Genomic DNA, 21,889 nt, shown 5'->3' on the forward strand with positions numbered 1-21,889 from the left:
AGGGCATGTTGTCTGGTCCTCTGGCAGTCTCTATGGGGGTGCCACAGGGTTAAATTCTCGGGCCAACTCTTTTCTCTCTATATATCAATGATGTTGCTCTTGCTGCGGGCGATTCCCTGATCCACCTCTACACAGACGACACCATTCTGTATACTTTTTGCCCTTCCTTGGACACTGTGCTATCTAACCTCCAAAGGAGCTTCAATGCAATACAACACTCCTTCCGTGGCCTCCACCTGCTCTTAAACGCTAGTAAAACCAAATGCATGCTTTTCAATCGTTCGCTGCCTGCACCCGCACGCCCGACTAGCATGACCACCCTGGATGGTTCCGACCTAGAATATGTGGACATCTATAAGTACCTAGGTGTCTGGCTAGACTGTAAACTCTCATTCCAGACTCATATCAAACATCTCCAATCCAAAATCAAATCTAGAATTAGCTTTCTATTTCGCAAACAAAGCCTCCTTCCCTCACGCCGCCAAACTTACCCTAGTAAAACTGACTATCCTACCGATCCTCGACTTCGGCGATGTCGTCTACAAAATAGCTTCCAATACTCTACTCAGCAAACTGGATGCAGTTTATCACAGTGCCATCCGTTTTGTTAATAAAGCACCTTATACCACCCATGACTGCGACCTGTATACTCTAGTCAGCTGGCCCTCGCTACATATTCGTCGCCAGACCCACTGGCTCCAGGTCATCTACAAGTCCATGCTAGGTAATGCTCCGCCTTATCTCAGTTCACTGGTCACAATGGCAACACCCACCCGTAGCACGCGCTCCAGCAGGTGTATCTCTTTGATCATCCCTAAAGCCAACAACTCATTTGGTCGCCTTTCCTTCCAGTTCTCTGCTGCCTGTGACTGGAATGAATTGCAAAAATCGTTGAAGTTGGAGACTTTTATCTCCCTTACCAACTTCAAACATCTGCTATCTGAGCAGCTAACCGATCGCCGCAGCTGTACATAGTCCATCGGTAAATAACCCACCCAATTTACCTACCTCATCCCCATACTGTTTTTATTTATTTACTTTTCTGCTCTTTTGCACACCAGTATCTCTACCTGCACATGACCATCTGATCATTTATCACTCCAGTGTTAATCTGCTAAATTGTAATTATTCGCCTACCTCCTCATGCCTTTTGCACACAATGTGTATAGACTATTTCTTTTCTTCTACTGTGTTATTGACTTGTTTATTGTTTACTCCATGTGTAACTCTGTGTTGTTGTCTGTTCACACTGCTATGCTTTATCTTGGCCAGGTCGCAGTTGTAAATGAGAACTTGTTCTCAACTAGCCTACCTGGTTAAATAAAGGTTAAATATTTTTATTTTTTTTAACTCACGTCAATTACGTGCATTGAGTGCCTTTCAGACAGTAGATACAACCCTGTTACCTGCCAGATAAGGAACTGGCAGTGGATCAAACCATTGTGAGGCAAAGGGCGGGGGGTCGCAATCTTTTGAAACTTAAAAACGCGCTATTAAGTGTCTATAATCAGCACAAGTGTTTTCATAGCGTATTATTAATATTATTGAAATTAAAAAGTTATGTTTACAGTGATATATTGGGGGGGACAAATCATATTGTTCCCTTGATGTGGGGGTCGTGTCCCCCCTGTGTCCCCTGGGATTTCCACCTATGTGTGTGCTGTCTGGGAAACATAGCCACATTTGGTGCTGAGTGGGGACATTTTTAGCTTAAACTATCTATTAATTAATAATAAACAATTTAAATATACCTGTACATAAAGTGTTTGGCTATATGTCATGTTTCAACCTTTGAATTAGAATTCACTTTAGGGACCGAATTAAATTACCCAAAAACAGACAGGTTTCGTTAGACGCAAAACCAGTAGGTGGCACTCTCAGCTATGAACCAGCTAACAGTGAAGAATGCCTAGGGCTACTTTATGATATAACAATTTCACTAGGTTTATCCCAAATTAACTTTCTGAGCAATAAACACACGCTCACATATTAAATGGCATTGTGATTGGCATAATGCACACACAACAAAGTATTGTGATTGTCTCGGGACGGGAGCGGGTGTCCTTGAAGATGCTGCCAAATTATTGTCCCTTATTCCGTTCAAAAAATCCATTCCCTCCCGGGAACGAGGCACATTGTTTTCCCCAAGTTGTTAAACAAAACATTCAGGTGTAGGCCTATGCTGGTGGACATACAAGACCCCCCCAAAAAAACGAAAACAACTGAACCATGCTTCATTATATAAATCAGTAAAATATCGACTTTGAAAGCACGGCTCTAGAGCCAAATACCATAATTTGCTAGTACAAGAACGCGTATTTCTACTGTTAATCCCATTCAAAGGGTCGTCACTAGTTACAACAGCCACAAAGTCATAAACCCCGCCTATTTCTACAATGTATCTTCTTAAAATGTCATTTTTAAACCTAACCGTAACCACACTGTTAACCTTGAATAAATACGTTGTTTTTTTAATCATGAACTTCTACGATATAGGCAATTTTGATTTTGTGCCATTTTTTAAGCGCAATTTCGTCACGCTAACGGATTGATATAAACTCTGGCCAATCAGATTCTTACAACGAGCCTATTATGGCAAGGGATAGGCTGACGCGGTTTATTGTGCCAAGGTAGGCCGTATCCCTTGTTTAAACTGTCCACGCATCGAATCGTCACGTGGGCATCTCCTTGAGCGCAAACTGTAATCGATAGGGATTGTAGCGTACTCACACAAACACGGAGCCTTGTTTTGGTTTACAGCTACTGGATTTATTAACAAAGCGACGAAGAGAACTTTACATTTATCGGCTTCGTATCACATTGGACTCTAACATATTTTGAAAAGATAATAGAATGCATTGATACATGTTTTATTTTTATGGGTTGCACTTTTGCAAACAGGGCTATCGACGGGACAAGCCTGCCTTGGTGGTTACCGAGCATGCGAAATGGGGTCATATGCTGACGGGGCTTGTTTTGAACTCCGGACTGAAGTGAGTTTTCCCATATTTTGGTAGGCAACTTTTTGTCATCATAATGAAAGGACAAATTCATAAAGAGTATATTATTTTATATTCTTAGGGAGAAAATGTAGCATACTGCTTAGAAATTCCACTGCAGCACCAACAGTTTGACAGCACTTATTGGTTTAGCGCGGTTAGTTTAGCTAATTGAGACGTATGCCATAGCATATTCATAATTAAGATCCACACTAACTCGTTTTCAATGGCTATATTAGGATCTAAATACCCTAATATTTTTTGCTTTTTTATTTCAGTAAGAACAGTTGTATTTTCAAATACAAGTACTATTTAAAATTCCAAAATGGCTAGCCCAACTACAGAGGAGCAGGGTTGTTTTTCAGATGTAAGAAAGGTGGGTTATTTAAGGAAACCTAAAAGCATGCACAAGAGGTTTTTTGTCCTGCGGGCTGCTAGTACTGCAGGACCCTCCAGGTTGGAGTACTACGAAAATGAAAAAAAATGGAGACACAAGTCCGGGCTGCCTAAAAGGTCAATCCTGCTGGAGAGCTGCTTCAACATAAATAAAAGGACAGATTCCAAAAACAAATACCTGGTGGCTCTTTACACCAAGGATGAGTATTTCTCTATTGCAGCGGACAGCGAGCAGGAACAAGACAGGTGGCACCAAGCGCTAGTGGACCTACACAACAAAGGTAAAGTTCATGATGCTGCTGTTGGTGGCAGTGGAATGGCAGAGGAGAATTATGGAGAAGAAACCATGCCAGGACCTGCCTTTAAAGAAGTCTGGCAAGTTATTTTGAAACCAAAGGGCTTGGGACACACCAAAAATTTTATTGGGATTTACAGATTGTGCCTAACAAATAAAACCATCAGCTTTGTGAAATTGAATTCGGACGCAGCGGCGGTCGTGCTGCAATTAATGAATATACGGAGATGCGGTCATTCAGAGAATTTCTTTTTCATTGAAGTGGGAAGATCCGCAGTCACAGGACCGGGGGAATTTTGGATGCAAGTGGACGACTCTGTTGTTGCTCAAAATATGCATGAAACCATCCTGGAGGCGATGAAAGCGATGAGTGAGGAATTTCGTCCCCGGAGCAAAAGCCATTCCTCGTCAAACTGCTCCAACCCAATCTCTGTGCCTTTGAGAAGGCATCACCACAACAACCTGCCACCTAGCCAAGTGGGACTGGGAAGGAGGTCCCGGACTGAGAGTGTGACGGCCACCTCTCCTGCTGGCCCGGGAAAGCACAGTCATTCATTCAGAGTGAGGGCCTCTAGTGATGGGGAAGGAACCATGACCAGACCTGCCTCAGTGGATGGGAGCCCCTGTGCTGCCAGGACACAATCTCACAGACACAGAGGGGCCTCCCGCCTCCACCCTCCCCTCAACCACAGCAGGTCTATCCCCATGCCCTCTTCGTGCTGCTCCCCCTCAGCAATCAGCCCAGTTAGCCTGTCCTCCAGCAGTACGAGTGGGCACGGCTCCACTTCAGACTGTCTCTACCCCTGCCGCTCCAGTGCCTCCATATCTGGCTCTCCTATTGACGGGGGATTCATTTCCTCTGATGAGTATGGATCCAGCCCCTGTGACTTCAGGAGCTCCTTCCGCAGTGTCACACCTGACTCCTTGGGTCACACACCGCCCGCCAGGGAGGAAGAACTCAACAACTACATCTGCATGGCAAAGCCTGCAACTCTTCTGAGGGGCCACTGTGGCTGCAGCCCCCACCCCCATGGTACGCCATCCCACCTGGACGAGCCTGAGCTGGAGAAGTACTTCAGGAAACGGACACACTCCTCGAGCACATCTCCCCTGACAGTGTGCCACCAGAAGACCCCCTCTCAGTCCTCCACAGTATCGCTGGAGGAGTACACAGTAATGCAGCCTGCATACTCGTCATGCAGCCGAGCATCCAGCTACAGGCACTCTGCCTTCATGCCCACACACTCATTCCCAGAGGAGGGCATAGACATCCCCTTAGAGGGCAACAGGGTGAGCCAAAAAGATGATGGCTACATGCCCATGACCCCAGGTGTGGCACCTGCCACAGGTAAAAGTGCCGACTACATGCCCATGAGCCCCAAAAGTGTGTCGGTGCCACAGCAGATTAACTCCCACCAGCACCCCAAAATGGACTCCAATGGGTACATGATGATGTCACCCAGCGGGAGCTGCTCACCAGACACCACAAACTACGGTCAAATCTGGACCAATGGGGTCAACCCTAAGCTGTCTGTCGAGAGCACAGAGGAGAAATTGTTGTCGCATGGGGATTACATGAACATGTCACCGGCGAGCTACTCCATGACTAGCACACCGCCAGACTGCTACATCAACCTGGTAGAGGATCCACCCAAGTCCATATACGCCTACTTTTCCTTGCCTCGCTCTTTTGAACACAGCCACAAGAAGCTGGACCAGAACCCCCTGCACCTTTCGCTCAGCTCTGGACACCTGGCCTTCAGGGACTCTTTAGCCTCCTCCACGAGCAGCGACAGTCTGATGGGACAGGGCTACAGTAGTCAGCCCGTGGTCAAGTCCAAGAGAGCTGATGTGGACAGCAGGCTGGCCAGGCCCACGCGCCTCTCTCTGGAGGGCAACAAAGCCAGCACCCTGCCTCGTACCCATGAGTGCCCCTTCCCTACAGATCCCAAAAGCCCCGGGGAGTATGTCAACATAGAGTTCAACGACAAGGCCTTCTCAGCTGGCTTGGCCACTCACTTCTCCCCTGTGTTCCCAGGGAGTGGCCCAGAGAAGCCAGCAGAGATTTCCTCAGACTACATGAACATGCACCTGGGTGCTCAGGGCAGGGGCATTCCCAACTGGGAAGCCAAATCCCTAGCCTCCTGCACAGATTGCTATGCTATAGTGGCACCTGTGGCTCCCTCCTCCTCTGTAATCCCCTGTGAGAACCTCTGTAGACGGGACTACAGCTGCACACAGACGGACTACTCTGACACACACATGATTCTGAACGCTCCGATGTCGACCATTGATGTCACCCCCTTCTCTGTGTCCCCTCCAAGCCAGGACCTGTCTGTGCTTGGTGCGGGTCCCAGTGCCGTGCCCTTAGGACTAATGGGCCCTCTCTCTGGGCTGAGTGCTTTCACCAGGGTTAACTCCAGTTTTATCTGGAACCAGGGAGCTAAATTGATCCGTGCCGACCAGCAGGGCCGGCGCCGGCACAGCTCGGAGACCTTCTCCTCCACAGGAGTCCCGGTCAGCGCTGCTGCGCCCTCCGTGGAGGAAGTGAAACGTCACAGCTCCGCCTCTTTCGAGAATGTGTGGCTGAAGCCGGGAGAATCCCCATTATCTGTCAACGGGAGGAGAGAAAGCCCATCTGGGCCCAGCTCTAACGGACAGAACCAGAACAGGCTGAACTACATCGACCAGGACCAGAACCTCCCAGAGTGGAGTTCCCTCCCGGCCAGAGCCATGGACACGCAAGGTGGGAGTGCCCCAGAGGACCTGCGCGCCTATGCCAGCATTAGTTTTCAGAAAGCAGGCGAGTCGAGGATGAACCCCGCTCACAGAGAAGGTAAGACTGTCCGCTCCCCGTAGCATCTTTTCCTAACAATTCTGTTTTTGTTAGTGTGTGTGTGCGTTGCATGTCTGTGGGTGGAGTCAGAGTTTGTGTGTTAGCCCTCGGAAATGTTGATTCTATTTGTGCATGAAAATACTTGTGGTATTTGTGTTTCGTCATTGTGCATACCACCATTCAGATTACTGTATGGATGAAACATGAAGTCCCAAGTTTATAAGCATGTACATTGAAAGCAGAGAACATACTGTACTCAGTCAGTCCCAGACCTGGGTGATTCCCTTAAGCTAGCCCACTCATGAGAGGTTTCTCAGGAGCCAGAATTAGTTTATTTTGCAATGTAATACATTACTATACGAGCTTGACTTTCTACTGAGCTACTCTACTGAGCTCCAATCAGGTTAGCACAGTTTCATATAGGTAAATTAAATATTCATGTATTTACATTTTTTTTGTTGTCTTGGTTAAGTAGCCTAAAGTTTGAATTCTCCTTCCATATAGCTCAAACTCTTTCCACTTTTTTTGTTGTTAATGCTATAGGCTACATTTTGAAGCTGATGGTTTAGATTTTTACCTAATGCCATTAAGGAGTAGCTAAGTTTTGATGTTTCATTAACATGCAATTGGCTGGATCAAATATCTTAATGTTCGAGCACTCCACACTCAGTCTCACTCTAACATAATTCTCTCAGGATGACACAAATGGAATAGGAGATGGATGAGAGGCCTCTTTGTTCCCTCTGACTGGAGTGTATTCTCAGGGCACCAGTAAATATTTCTGATTTCTGGTCAAACATGGAAAACGGCTCTTAGAAAACATCTACCAGAATAAGTCTTAAAAGGTATTAGAAATACATCAACACACAATATTGTTGCAGTTAAGACCCTTGCCAACTAATATCAACACTTTTGTGAATTGATTTTCCTTCTGTAAGTTTAGGAAATATTGCCGTTCTTTTACAAAACCCCCACATCTTTAAGATCGTTTCACATTTCTCTCCCTCATGAGGGAGGATGATGAAAGTTCACAGAAGTAAGTAAAGGTAAACCTACAAATTAGTTATTTTTTCCAATTATGATGATTTTGTTTATGATTTATTAAGTGATTCAAATGTGTCATTCATTACAATGTTGGTAACAGAATAACTGCAATTGAATTGGCTAAAATCCATAAACCACAGTTGGGTCACCTGCTACTGTCCTCCCTTCCACTGGCATACTGTTGAGTTCAGCTCATAATTGTGATAACTCTGGACAACCCCTCCTGTCTTTCTCCCTGTCACTCTCTCTCTTTCGCTCTCCTCTCCAGTAATGTCACCTTTTACTGACACCTATCCATGAGCCCCATCTGTTTCCATTTACTGTAACCAGCGTCCTCAACCGACACCGTACGTCCATGGACATTGAAAAGTAGCTGAAATATAGAAGTTTATGCTTCACAAGTTTGGACAGCAAACTGAGACACCCTTGGAGAGTGAGGTCACAGCCAGGGGATCATCCATTATTGACGGCTACCATGGAGCAATTGGGATTCATTTTTGTCTCTGGGATTCGATCCAGCAATATTTCAGTTACTGGCCCATCGATCCTAGCCGCCAGGCTACCTGCTGCCCCGGTACTGTGTTGTGCTCTACTGAGTCCAAACTTGTGAAACATAGACATCTATTAATAATTCAGATTCGGTCTGTCGGTACCAACCAAATTTGGTCTTGTTTAGGGGGAACCTCATTAGAATAAAAGCCGATGTGTAGAATAATACCCAAACACACAAATGTGGATATAGCATTTTTCTACCTTTTTGTGTACCTGTTCAGGATGCATCACAATGAATACATGACATATCCATAATTATGCATTTCTGTATAGTACAGAACAGTCGCCCATGATGTCATTCAGTTATTGTCAGGTGTTAATCCATTTCACTTACTGTAGTTCAATAATTAAAATAGATTTTTTCAAACTCAAGGTGTCATCATAGCTGACGCCCCATTATTTCAGCATACATCTTTTAATCTTAATTTAGGCTATATGTTTAAAATTTTAATTTTATTTTTTTACCGTAATTGTTATGTAATCTGCACTGTTCAAGTATACTGAATAAAAATACTCGCAACATGCAACAATTTCAAATATTATACTACTAAGCTACAGTTCATATAAGGAAATCAGTCAATTGAAATACATTCATTAGGCAGTAATCTATGGATTTCACATGACTGGCAATGCAGATATGCATCTGTGGTCAGATATGAGGAAAAACAGTCAGTATCTGGCGTGACCACTATTTTCCTCAGGCAACACGAAACCTCTCCTTTGCATGGAGTTGATCAGGCTGTTGATTGTGGCTTGTGGAATGTTGTCCCACTCCTCTTCAATGGCTGTGCGAAGTTGCTGGATATTGGCTGGAACTGAAACACCCTGTTGTACATGTCGGCAAACTGCTCGCCCACACATCTGCGGTTGTGAGGACGTTTGGACCTACGGTCAAATTTTCTAAAATGACCGAGGTGGCTTATGGTAGAGAAATGAACATTCAATTGTATGGAAACAGCTCAGGTGGACATTCCTGCAGCCGGCATGCCAATTGCATGCTCCCTCAACTTGACATCTGCAGCATTGTGTTGTGACAAAATTGCACGTTGTCGAGTGACCTTGTATTGTCCCCAGCACAAGGTGCACCTGTGTAAGGGATCATGCTGTTTAATCAGATTCTTTATATGCCACTCCTGTCAGGTGGATGTATTATCTTGGCAAAGGAGAAATGCTCACTAACAGATCTAAACAAATGTGTGCACAGAATTTGAGAAATTTCTGGCATCTTTTTATTTCAGCTCATGAAACATGGTACCAACACTTTACATTATGTGTTTTATTTTTGTTCAATGTAAGTGTGTTTGTGGAAATTGTTCAAAGTAGACCCTGTGCAATCAATGGTTTTAGTGTGGCATTTTACCATGGAGTTGCCCTTTTTTGTGTGTGTACCAGTACTTACAGAGCATTCAAAGTATTCAGAACCCTTTTAGTTTTTCCAATTGTTTTACATTCTATTCTAAAATGGATATACACATTCACACACTATCCCATAATGACAAAGCAAAAACTGGTTTTCAGAAATGTTTGCACATTAAAAAAATAAAATAAATGGAAATGTGACATTTTACATAAGTTTTCAGACCCTTTATTCAGTACTGTGTTGAATCACCTTTGGCAGCGATTACAGCCTTGAGTTTTCTTGGGTATGTAGCTACAAGCTTTGCACACCTGTATTTGGGGAGTTTCTTCGATTCTTCTCTGCAGATCCTCTCAAGCTCTGTCAGGTTGGATGGGAGTGTCGCTGCACAGCTATTTTCAGATCCTTCCAGAGATGCTCGATCGGTTTCCAGTCCGGATTCTAGCTGGGCTACTCAAGGACATTCAGAGACTTGTCCTGAAGACACTCTTGCGTTGTCTTGGCTGTGTGCTTAGGGTTGTTGTCCTGGTGGAAAGTGAACCTTCGCCCCAGTCTGAGGTTCTGGGTGCTCTGGAGCAGGTTTTCATCAATGATCTCTCTGCACTTTGCTCCATTCATCTTTGCCACGATCCTGACTGGTCTCCCAGTCCCTGTCGCTGAAAAAATCCCCACAGCATGATACTGCCACCGCTATGCTTCACCATAGGGATGGTATTGGCCAGGTGATGAGCGGTGCCTGGTTTCCTCCAGACGTGACGCTTGGCATTCAGACCGAAGAGTTTAATCTTGGTTTTATTAGACCATTTTGTTTCTCATGGTGTGAGTCCTTTAGGTGCCTTTTGGCAAACTCCAAGCGGGCTGTCATGTACCTTTTTAACTGAGGAGTGGCTTCCGTCCGGCCCCTCTACCATAAAGTCCTGATTGGTGGAGTGCTGCAGAGATGGGAGAACCTTTCAGAAGGAAAACCGTCTCCACAGAGGACCGCTAGTGCTCTGTCAGCGTGACCAACAGGTTCTGGGCCAATTCCTTCTTCCTCGATTGCTCATTTTGGATGGGCGGCCAGCTCTGGGAAGAGTCTTGGTGGTTCCAAACTTCTTCCATTTAAGAATGATGGAGGCCACTGTGTTCTTGGGGATCTTCAATGCTGCAGACATTTTTTTGATCTGTGCCTCGACAAAATTTTGTCTCGGAGCTCTACGGACAATTCCTTTGACCTCATGGCTTGGTTTTTACTGACATGCACTGTCAATGAGAGAACCAATGGAAACAAGATGCCCTTGAGCTCAATTTTGAGTCTCATCGCAAAGGGTCTGAATACTTATGTAAATAAGGAATTCATGTTTATGTTATTTTATACATTTGCAACAATTTTCTAAACCTTTTCTCTTTGTTATAGATTATTACGTGTAGATTGATGGAAAAGGAGTAACAATTGTATCCATTTTAGAAGAAGGCTATTACGTAACTATGTGCAAAAAGTCAAGGGGTCTGAATAATTTCCAAATTGGGGGGTGTGTGTGTCCAGTATTGCAGAGAAGATGGAATGAGAGGAGAATATTTATTTCTAGACCGCGGAGAAACATTTTATCATTTAAATGCTGTGAAATACCAGCCATTCACAGTGCTGGATAAAGAGATACTGTTTATGTAGGGATTGCTTGGTGTGGTTTTATGTGCGTGCGTGTGCATATGGGTTGTGTAGACTGGGGTGCAGAATTGTGTAACTCTTCTCCTCTGCTTATTTTCGCCTTCAGGAAGCCCCCCCCCCCCCCTCTCTGCTGGATTGGTGGGTAGAAAGTGTGTTTAACATGTCAAAGATTAAAACAATGTCTTGGTCTACCTCTAGAATATAGCCGATTTATTGATCAATTCAAAGATGGCGTAGCAGTGCAGACGTTGTTTGTCGTTCTCCCGTGTAAATGTTGTATTTTTTTTGTATAGATTTCTCTTTTTCCATGAAAAAAAATTAAATATACCTTCCGGCAACCCGCCTCACCCAATGTGATACGGATCTGCTATTTTTAGACCTTGTAGCCAGAACCTCCATCAGAAGCTAGCCATCAGAAGCTAACCAGCTAATTAGCTACTAACTATTTAATCATTGTTAGCCACTGCTAGCGGCATTTAGCTTTAGCATAGACACCAGCCACTTTTAGCCTGGATAATACTTGCCAGTATGCATATCGGACTGTTTTTCTCCAATACAACACCAGATTCCTGCCGTAAGCCCTGGACCATTACTCCAGATCATCCCAGCTAGCTAGCTGCCACCAAGTGGCCCAGCCCCGAAGGTAGCCTTGAGCCAGGCCCATCTCCTGGCCTGCTCAGTGGACCCTATGTCTCCCACTTGTTAGCATAGTAACGACTAGCTAGCGGATTCCCTGTTTCATCTATTGCTGTTCACTGGACTAGAGGCCGACCGATTATGATTTTTTTTTTACCGCCGATACCGATTATTGGAGGACCAAAATAAACCGATACCGATTTAATCATATAAAAAATATATGTATTTTTAATGATGACAATTACAACAATACTGAATGAACACTTATTTTAATATAATACATCAATAAAATCTATTTAGCCCCAAATAAATAATAAACATGTTCAATTTGGTTTAAATAATGCAAAAACAAAGTGTTTAAGAAGAAAGTAAAAGTTACATGTGCCATGTAAAAAAGCTAACGTTTAAGTTCCTCAGAACATGAGAGCATATGAAAGCTGGTGGTTCCTTTTAACATGAGTCTTCAATATTCCCAGGTAAGAAGTTTTAGGTTGTATTTGTTGTTGGAATTATAGGACTATTTCTCTCTATACGAGCTGTATTTCATATACCTTTAACTATTGGATGTTCTTATAGGCACTTTAGTATTGCCAGTGTAACAGTATAGCTTCTGTCCCTCTCCTCGCCCCTACCTGGGCTCGAACCAGGAACACATCGACAACAGCCACCCTCGAAGCAGTGTTAACCATGCAGAGCAAGGGGAACAACCACTCCAAGTCTCAGAGCGAGTGACGTTTGAAACGCTATTAGCGCACACCCCACTAACTAGCTAGCCATTTCACATCGGTTACACCAGCCTAATCTTCGGAGTTGATAGGCTTTAAGTCATAAACATCTCAATGCTTGAAGCACAGCGAAGAGCTGCTGGCAAAATGCACAAAAGTGCTGTTTGAATGAATGCCTACGAGCCTGCTGGTGCCTACCACCGCTCAGTCAGACTGCTCTATCAAATCATAGACTTAATTATAACATAATAACACACAGAAATACGAGCCTTAGGTCAATATGTTAGAATCTGGAAACTATCATCTCGAAAAAAAGACATTTATTATTTCAGTGAAATACAATCCGTTCCGTATTTTATCTAACGGCATCCCTAAGTCTAAATATTCCTGTTACATTGCACAACCTTAAATGTTATGTCATAATTACGTAAAATTCTGGCAAATTAGGCCCAAACTGTTGCATATACACTGACTCTGTGTGCAATGAACGCAAGAGAAGTGACACAATTTCACCTGGTTAATATTGCCTTCTAACCTGGATATCTTTTATCCAAATATGCATGTTTAAAAATATATACTTCTGTGTATTGATTTCAAGAAATGCAGTGATGTTTATGGTTAGGTACAGTCGTGCAACGATTGTGCTTTTTTCCCGCAAATGCGCTTTTGTTAAATCATCTCCCGTTTGGCGAAGTTGGCTGTCTTTGTTAGGAAGAAATAGTCTTCACAGTTCGCAATGAGTCATGTTAGCAGGCAATATTAACTAAATATGCAGGTTTAAAAATATATACTTCTGTATTGATTTTAAGAAAGGCATTCATGTTTATGATTAGGTACACATTGGAGCAACGATAGTCCTTTTCCGCGAATACGCAACGCAGGACACGCTAGGTAAACTAGTAATATCATCAACCATGTGTAGTTAACTAGTGATTATGATTGATTGCTTGTTTTTCATAACTGAGCTTGGCTTCTTACTGCATTCACGTAACAGGCAGTCTCCTCGTGGAGTGCAATGGAATCAGGTGGTTAGAGCGTTGGACTAGTTAACTGTAAGGTTGCAAGATTGAATCCCCGAGCTGACAAGGTAAAAATCTGTCATTCTGCCCCTGAACAAGGCAGTTATTCCATCATTCCTAGGCCGCCATTGAAAATAAGAATGTGTTCTTAACTGACTTGCCTAGTTAAATAAAGGTGTAAAAGAAAAAAAATCGGCCAAATCGGTGTCCAAAAATACAGAATTGCTATTGTTATGCTAATTGCTAATTAATCAATTGCTAATTAATCGGCCATTCCGATTAATCGGTCGACCTTTACACTGGACCCTATGATCACTTGGCTACATAGCTGATGCCTGCTGGACTATTCATTAATCACGGTCCTCCATTTTGTTTATCTGTCGGTAGCAGCCTCGAACTCAGGCCCTGTTGTTCTCTTAGCTGATTAGCTGTTGGCTTACCTGTTGTCTTTTGCTAACTGTCCCAATCATCACCTGTGATTGTTTTATGCCTTGCTTTATGTCTCTCTCTAATGTCAATATGCCTTGTATACTGTTGTTTAGAATAGGTATCATTGTTTTAGTTCACTGCGGAGCCCCTAGTCCATCTCATCATGCCTCAGATACATCTTTTGTCCCACCTCCCACACATGCTGTGACCTCACCCAGCACTACTAGTGCGTCCAGAGATGCAACCTCTCTTATGGTCACTCAATGCCTAGGTTTACCTCCATTGTACCCACACCTTACCATACCCCTGTCTGTACATTATGCCCTGAATCTATTCTACCACGCCCAGAAATCTGCTCCAATGCACTAGGCGACCAGTTTGCTAGCCTTTAGCCATACCCTCATCCTACTCCTCCTCTGTTCTTCGGGAGATGTGGAGGTTAACCCAGGCCCTGCCTGTCCCCAGGCACTCATTTGTTGACTTGTGTAACCGTAAAAGCCTTGGTTTCATTGCATGTTAACATCAGAAGCCTCCTCCCGAAGTTTGTTTTAGTCACTGCTTTAGCACACTCTGCCAACCCTGATGTCCTTGCTGTTTCTGAATCCTGGCGTAGGAAGGCCACCAAAAATGCTGAGATTTCCATCCCCAACTACAACATTTTACATCAAGTTAGAACTTCCAAAGGTGAAGGAGTTGCAATCTACTGCAGAGAGAGCCTGCAACATTCTCATACTTTCCAGGTCTGTGCCCAAACAGTTCAAGCTTCTAATTCACTTTTGGATAAATAGCGTTCCCAAACTGAACTGCCTCCTACTCTGTCCCAAATCCTAATATGTGCATATTAGTATTGGATAGAAAACACTATGAAGTTTCTAAAACTGTTTGAATCATGTCTGTGAGTATAACAGAAGTTATTTAGCAGGCGAAACCCAGAGGACAAAACATTCAGATATATTTTTTTGAGGTCACTTTCTTTTCATTTGGGCTTTCACGGGGAATCCAGAATTTTAATCAACTTTCCTGCAGTTCCTACCGCTTCCACTGGATGTCCCCAGTTTGTAGAAATTCGTTGAGGTTTTTCCTTTGTGAAATGAAGGACCATAGCTTAGAATGAGAGTAACTTCATGTGTACCTTTTTGATAGAGGCGTGTAACCAGAAAAGATGCGTCAGATTGTTTTGCTCCTGTATTGAACACAGATCATCCCGTATTCAATTTGATAGATTATATACGTTTAGAAATACCTAAAGTTGTATTACAAAAGTAGTTTGAAATGTTTTGGCAAAGTTTACAGGTAACTTTTGAGATATTTTGTTGCGACGTTGCGTAAGTTGGAAGCAGTGTTTTTCTGGATCAAACGCGCCAAATAAATGGACATTTTTTGGGATATATATCGACGGAATTAATCGAAGAAAAGGACAATTTGTGATGTTTATGGGACATATAGGAGTGCCAACAAAAGAAGCTCATCAATGTTAAGGCATGATATTTTATTTCTGCGTTTTGTGTCGCGCCTGCAGAGTTGAAATATGCTACTCTCTCATTGTTTACTGTTGTGCTATCATCAGATAATAGCATCTTATGCTTTCGCTGAAAAGCCTTCTTGAAATCTGACATGTTGGCTGGATTCACAACGAGTGTAGGTTTAATTTGCTATCTTGCATGTGTAGCTTTAATTTGCTATCTTGCATGTGTAATTTAATGAAAGTGTAATTTTTATAGAAATGTATTTGAATTTGGCGCTTTGCATTTTCCCTGGCTATTGGCCATGCGTCCCGCCTACCCCAGATAGGTTTACACCCGGGCAGTCCTACAATCTAAGCTAGATGCCCTCAATCTCACACAAATGATCAAGAAACACACCATGGTTACGTTAAATAGATATTATCCTGACCAACTTGCCCTCCAAATACACCTCTGCTGTTTTCAATCAGGATCTCAGCGATCATTGCCTGTGTCCGCTATGGGTCTGCGGTCAAACGACCCTCATCACTGTCAAACACCAGTCCTCTTCTGCCTGTGCCGGGTGGAGATTTAAACAGAACATGGCCAAGATGTTCAAATGTTCATAAATGACCAGCATGGTCGAATAATAATAAGGCAGAACAGTTGAAAATGGAGCAGCAGCAAGGCCAGGTGGACTGGGGACAGCAAGGAGTCATCATGTCAGGTAGTCCTGGGGCATGGTCCTAGGGCTCAGGTCCTCCGAGACCACTAGAGGGATATCTTCAACCACCAACCTACCATCCTGAGACAAGGCCGAGTATAGCCCACAAAGATCTCCGCCATGGCACAACCCAAGGGGGGGGGCGCCAACCCAGACAGGATGACCACATCAGTGAATCAACCCACTCAGGTGACGCACCCCTTCCAGGGACGGCATGAGAGAGTCCCAGTAAGCCAGTGACTCTGCCCCTGTAATAGGGTTAGAGGCAGAGAATCCCAGTGGAAAGAGGGGAACCGGCCAGGCAGAGACAGCAAGGGCGGTTCGTTGCTCCAGAGCCTTTCCGTTCACCTTCCCACTCCTGGGCCAGACTACACTCAATCATATGACCCACTGAAGAGATGAGTCTTCAGTAAAGACTTAAAGGTTGAGACCGAGTTTGCGTCTCTGACATGGGTAGGCAGACCGTTCCATAAAAATTGAGCTCTGTAGGAGAAAGCCCTGCGTCCAGCTGTTTGCTTAGAAATTCTAGGGACAATTAGGAGGCCTTCGTCTTGTGACCGTAGCGTACGTATAGGTATGTACGGCAGGACCAAATCAGAGAGATGGGTAGGAGCAAGCCCATGTAATGCTTTGTAGGTTAGCAGTAAAACCTTGAAATCAGCCCTTGTAGGGAGGCTAGCACTGGAGTAATATGATCAATTTTTTTGGTTCTAGTCAGGATTCTAGCAGCTGTATTTCGTTTATTTAGTGCTTTATGCTTTATTGCATGCTATAGCACAAACTCCAAAAAGTTCTGGGAAACTGTAAAGTCCATGGAGAATGAGAGCACCTCCTCCCAGCTGCCCACTGCACTGAGGTTATGTTGCAGATGTTAATTTATAATGTTAATCTATAAGCATTTCTATACAGCTTCTCCTTCACCCAAATCCAGATAGCAGATGTTCTGAAAGAGCTGCAAAACCTGGACCAGTACAAATCAGCTGGGCTAGACAATCTGGACCCTGTCTTTCTAAAATTATCTGCCACCTTTGTTGCAACCCCTTCACCACTCTGTTCAACCTCTTTCGTATCGTCTGAGATCCTTAAATATTGGAAAGCTGCTGCGGTCATCCCCCTCTTCAAAGGGGGTGACACTCTAGACCAAAACTGTTACAGACCTATATCCATCCTGCCCTGCCTTTCTAAAGTCTTCGAAAGCCAAGTTAACAAGCAGATCACTGACCATTTCTAATCCCACCGTAACCTTCTCCGCTCTGCAATCCGGTTTTCGAGCTGGACACGGGTGCACCTTAGCCACGCTCAAGGTACTAAACGATATCATAACCGCCATCGATAAAAGACAGTACTGTGCCGCTGTCTTCATCGACCTGGCCAAGGCTTTCGACTCTGTCAGTCACCGTATTCTTATCGGCAGACTTATTAAACTGTTGAGTGTAGGGGGCAGTATTTTGATGTTTGAATGAAAAACGTACCCAAATTAAACTTGCCTATTTCTCAGCCCCAGAAGCTAGAATATGCATATAATTGACAGATTAGGATAGAAAACACTCTAAAGTTTCCAAAACTGTCAAAATATTGTCTGTGAGTATAACAGAACTGATATTGCAGGCGAAAAACCTGAGGAAAATCCAACTAGGAAGTGCCTCTTATTTTGAAAGCTCCCTGTTCCATTGCATGCCTTCCCTCCATTTAGTGGGATATCAACCAGATTCCTTTACCTATGTCTTCCATATGGTGTGAACAGTCTTTAGACATAGTTTCAGCCTTTTATTCTGAAAAATGAGTGAGAACGATCACATCGCGTCAGTGGATGGCTGGGTGCCAGCAGAGTTTTGCATGCGCCAACAGCTTGGAGCAGACATGTTCTCTCTCTCCCCTATTGAAAAAGCTACGGTCCGGTTGAAATATTATCGATTATTTATTGTAGAAACAACCTGAGGATTGATTTATAAAAAAAAACGTTTGACATGTTTCTACGAACTTTACTGATACTATCTGCCCCGTCGTGACCGCTCGAGCCTGTGGATTACTAAAAACGCGCCAACCAAATGGAGGTATTTTGGATATAAAAATAATCTTTATGGAACAAAAGGAACATTTTATTGTGTAAATGGGAGTCTCGTGAGTGCAAACATCCGAAGATCATCAAAGGTAAGCGTTTCATTTTATTGCTTTTCTGACTTTCGTGACAATCTACTTTGCTGCTAGCTGTTTGTAATATTTTGTCTGCTGAGAGATATGTCCTTACATAAACGCTTGGTTTGCTTTAGCTGTAAAGCTTTTGAAATCTGACATGCCAGGTGGCTTAACCTCTCTGGGATATGTGGGACGCCCACATGGCCTGAAGCCAGGGAAAATGCAGAGCGCCAAATTCAAATAAATTACTATAAAATATAACTTTCATTAAATCACACATGGAAGATAGCAAATTAAAGCTACACTTGTTGTGAATCCAGCCAACATGTCAGATTTCTGAAATAAAAATATAATTCATGCCTTACCTTTGACGAGCTTCTTTTGTTGGCACTCCAATATGTGCCATAAACATCATAAATGGTCCTCTATCTAACAGTACACTTCAAGTGACCCTCGTTCAAGATGGCTGTACTTCTTCATTACACAAAGGAATAACCTCAACCAATTTCTAAAGACTGTTGACATCCAGTGGAAGCGATAGCAACTGCAAGAAGTTCCCTTTAGAAATCTGGATTCCCATTGAAAAGAGTGACCCATTGAAAAGAGTGAATCTGTTTTTTCCTCCTGGGTTTCACCTGCTAAATAAGTTGTGTTATACTCACAGACATGATTCAAACCGTTTTAGAAACGTCAGAGTGTTGTCTATCCAAATCTACCAATAATATACATATCTTATCTTCTGGGGATGAGTAGCAGGCAGTTGAATTTGGGCATGCATTTCATCCGGATGTGAAAATGCTGCCCCCGGTGACCAAGAAGTTAACAACAATCTAAGCTGTGTTTTGCTATATTGCACTTGTGATTTCATGAAAATTAAATATTTTTAGTAATTTAATTTGAATTTGGTGCTCTGCAATTCAGCGGATGTTGACAAATGATCCCGCTAACAGGATGGGTGCGCCAAGAAGTTAACAGCTTTGGTTTCTCAAATGACCACCTTGCCTGGTTCACCAACTACTTCTCAGAGAGTTCAGTGTGTCAAATAGGAGGGCCTGTTGTCCGGACCTCTGGCAGTCTCTATGGAGGTACCACAGGGTTCAATTCTCGGGGTGACTCTTTTCTCTGTATATATCAGTAATGTTGCTCTTGCTTCGGGTGATTCCCTGATCCACCTCTATGCATACAAAACCATTCAGTACACTTCTGGCCCTTCTTTGGACACTGTGTTAACAAACCTCCAAACGAGCTTCAATGCCATACAACACTCCTTCCGTGGCCTCCAACTGCTCTTAAACGCTAGTAAAAGTAAATGCATGCTTTTCAACTGATTGCTGCCCACACCCGCCCGCCCGACTAGCATCACTACTCTGGACGGCTCTGACCTAGGTGTCTGGCTAAGTATCTAGGTGTCTGGCTAGACTAAGCTTTCCTTCCAGCCTCATATTAAACATCTCCAATCCAAAATTAAATCTAGAATCGGCTTCCTATTTCGCAACAAAGCCTCCTACACTCACGCCTACAAAACACCCTCGTAAAACTGACTCTCCTACCGATCCTCGACTTTGGCGAAGTCATTTACAAAATAGCCTCAAACACTCTACTCAGAAAACTGGATGCAGTCTATCACAGTGCCATCCGTTTTGTCACAAGCCCCATACACCACCCACCACTGCGACCTGTATGCTCTTGTCGGCTGGCCCTCGCTACATATTTGTCGCCAGACCCACTGGCTCCAGGTCATCTATAAGCTCACTGGTCACCATAACACCCACCTGTAGCATGCGCTCCAGCAGGTATTTCTCACTGGTCATCCCCAAAGCTGCCTTTCCTTCCAGTTCTCTGCTGCCAATGACTGGAACAAATTGCAGAAATCGCTGAAGTTGGAGACATATCTCCCTCACTAAGTTTAAGCATCAGCCATCTGACCAGTTATCGATCGCTGCAGCTGTACACAGCCCTCTTGTAAATTGTCCATCCAATCTACCTACCTCATCCCCATATTGTTTTTATTTACTTTTTTGCTATTTTGCACACCAGTATTTCTACTTGCACATCTATCACTCCAGTGCTAAATTGCAATTACTTTGCTACTATGGCCTATTTATTGCCTTACCACCTCATGCCATTTGCACACACTGTATATAGACTTGTTCTATTGTGTTTTTGACTGTACGTATGTTTATTTCAGTTGTAACTGTTGTTTCTCGCACTGCTTTGCTTTATCTTGGTCGCAGTTGTAAATGAGAACTTGTTCTCAACTGGCCTTCCTGGTTAAATAAAGGTAAAATAAAAATATTGGATGACCAAAAAAAGCCAATACCGATTTTATTTAAATGTATGTATATTTGCTATAATGACAATTACAACAATACAAACTTTTATTTTAACCTAATATTATACATAAAAATTTTTTAGTCTCAAATTATTAAACAGGTTCAATTTGGTTTAAATAATGAGAACACAGTGTTGGAGAAGAAAGTTAAAGTGCAATATGTGCCATGTAAAAAAAAAAGCTAACGTTTTAAGTTTATTGTTCAGAACATGAGAACATTGAGGCTGGTGGTTCAATATTCCCAGTTAAGAAATTTGAGGTTGTAGTTATAGGCATTATGACACATCGACTATTTCTCTCTATACCATTTGTATTTCATATACGTTTGCCTTTTGAATGTTTTTATAGGCACTTTAGTATTGCTAGGCTAATCTCTGGAATTGATAGGCTTGAAGTCATAAACAGCGCTTTGCATTAAAGCATTGCTAAGAGCTGCTGGCAAAACGCAGTAAAGTGCTGTTTGAATGAATGCTTACGAGCCTGCTGCTGCCGACCACCGCTCAGACTGCTTTATCAAATGATAGACTTAATTATAATATAATTAACACAGAAATACAAGCCTTTGGTTATTTTAATATGGTCAAATCCGGAAACTATCATTTTGAAAACAAAACCTTTTATTCTTTCCGTGAAATACAGAACCGTTCTGTATTTTATCTAACGGGTGGCAACGGTAAGTCTAAATATTGCTTCTGCATTGCACAACCTTCAATGTTATGTCATAATAATGTAAAATTCTGGCAAATTAATTACGGTCTTCACACAGTTCGCAAGGAGCCAGGCGGCCCAAACATTTGCATATACCCTGACTGTTTGCACTGAACGCAAGAGAAGTGACACAATTTCCCTAGTTAATATTGCCTGCTAACATTATTTTATTTGAACTAAATATGCAAGTTAAAAAAATATATACTTGTTTATTGATTTTAAGAAAGGCATTGATGTTAATGGTTAGGTACATTTGTGAAATGATTGTGCTTTTTTTTGCGACTGTGCTTTTGTTAAATCAACACCGTTTGGGGAAGTAGGCTGTGATTCGATGATAAATTAACCGGCACTGCATTGATTATATGCAACGCAGGACAAGCTAGTTAACACAGTAATATCATCAACCATGTGTAGTTAGCTAGTGATTATGTGAAGATTGGTTGTTTTTATAAGAAGTTTAATGCTAGCTAGCAACTTACCTTGGCTCCTTGCAGCCACAAGGTCCTTTTGACGCTGCACTTGCGTAACAGGTTGTCAGCCTGCCGCGCAGTTTCCTCGTGGATTGCAATGTAATTGGCCATAATCGGCATCCAAAAGGCCGATTACCCAGT

The 21,889-nt window shown here is 43.1% G+C and overlaps 1 protein-coding gene across 2 annotated transcripts in view; it reads left to right on the forward strand.

Annotated features, from left to right (window-relative positions):
* Nucleotides 1-2,632: 2,632 nt before the first annotated feature.
* irs1 (insulin receptor substrate 1) overlaps nucleotides 2,633-21,889 on the forward strand; it is a 69,107-nt gene continuing 49,850 nt past the window's right edge. Inside the window, exon 1 of one of the 2 annotated variants that reach the window (XM_020452279.2) lies at nucleotides 2,633-6,526. In XM_020452279.2, coding sequence (XP_020307868.1) covers nucleotides 3,325-6,526 — 3,202 coding nt within the window. In that variant the 5' untranslated portion in view covers nucleotides 2,633-3,324. The remainder of the gene's footprint in view (nucleotides 6,527-21,889) is intronic. The other variant, XM_031797783.1, reaches the window with a different exon arrangement.

Source organism: Oncorhynchus kisutch, linkage group LG19 (genome assembly GCF_002021735.2).
Source record: "Oncorhynchus kisutch isolate 150728-3 linkage group LG19, Okis_V2, whole genome shotgun sequence".
NCBI classification, from domain to species: Eukaryota; Metazoa; Chordata; class Actinopteri; order Salmoniformes; family Salmonidae; genus Oncorhynchus; species Oncorhynchus kisutch.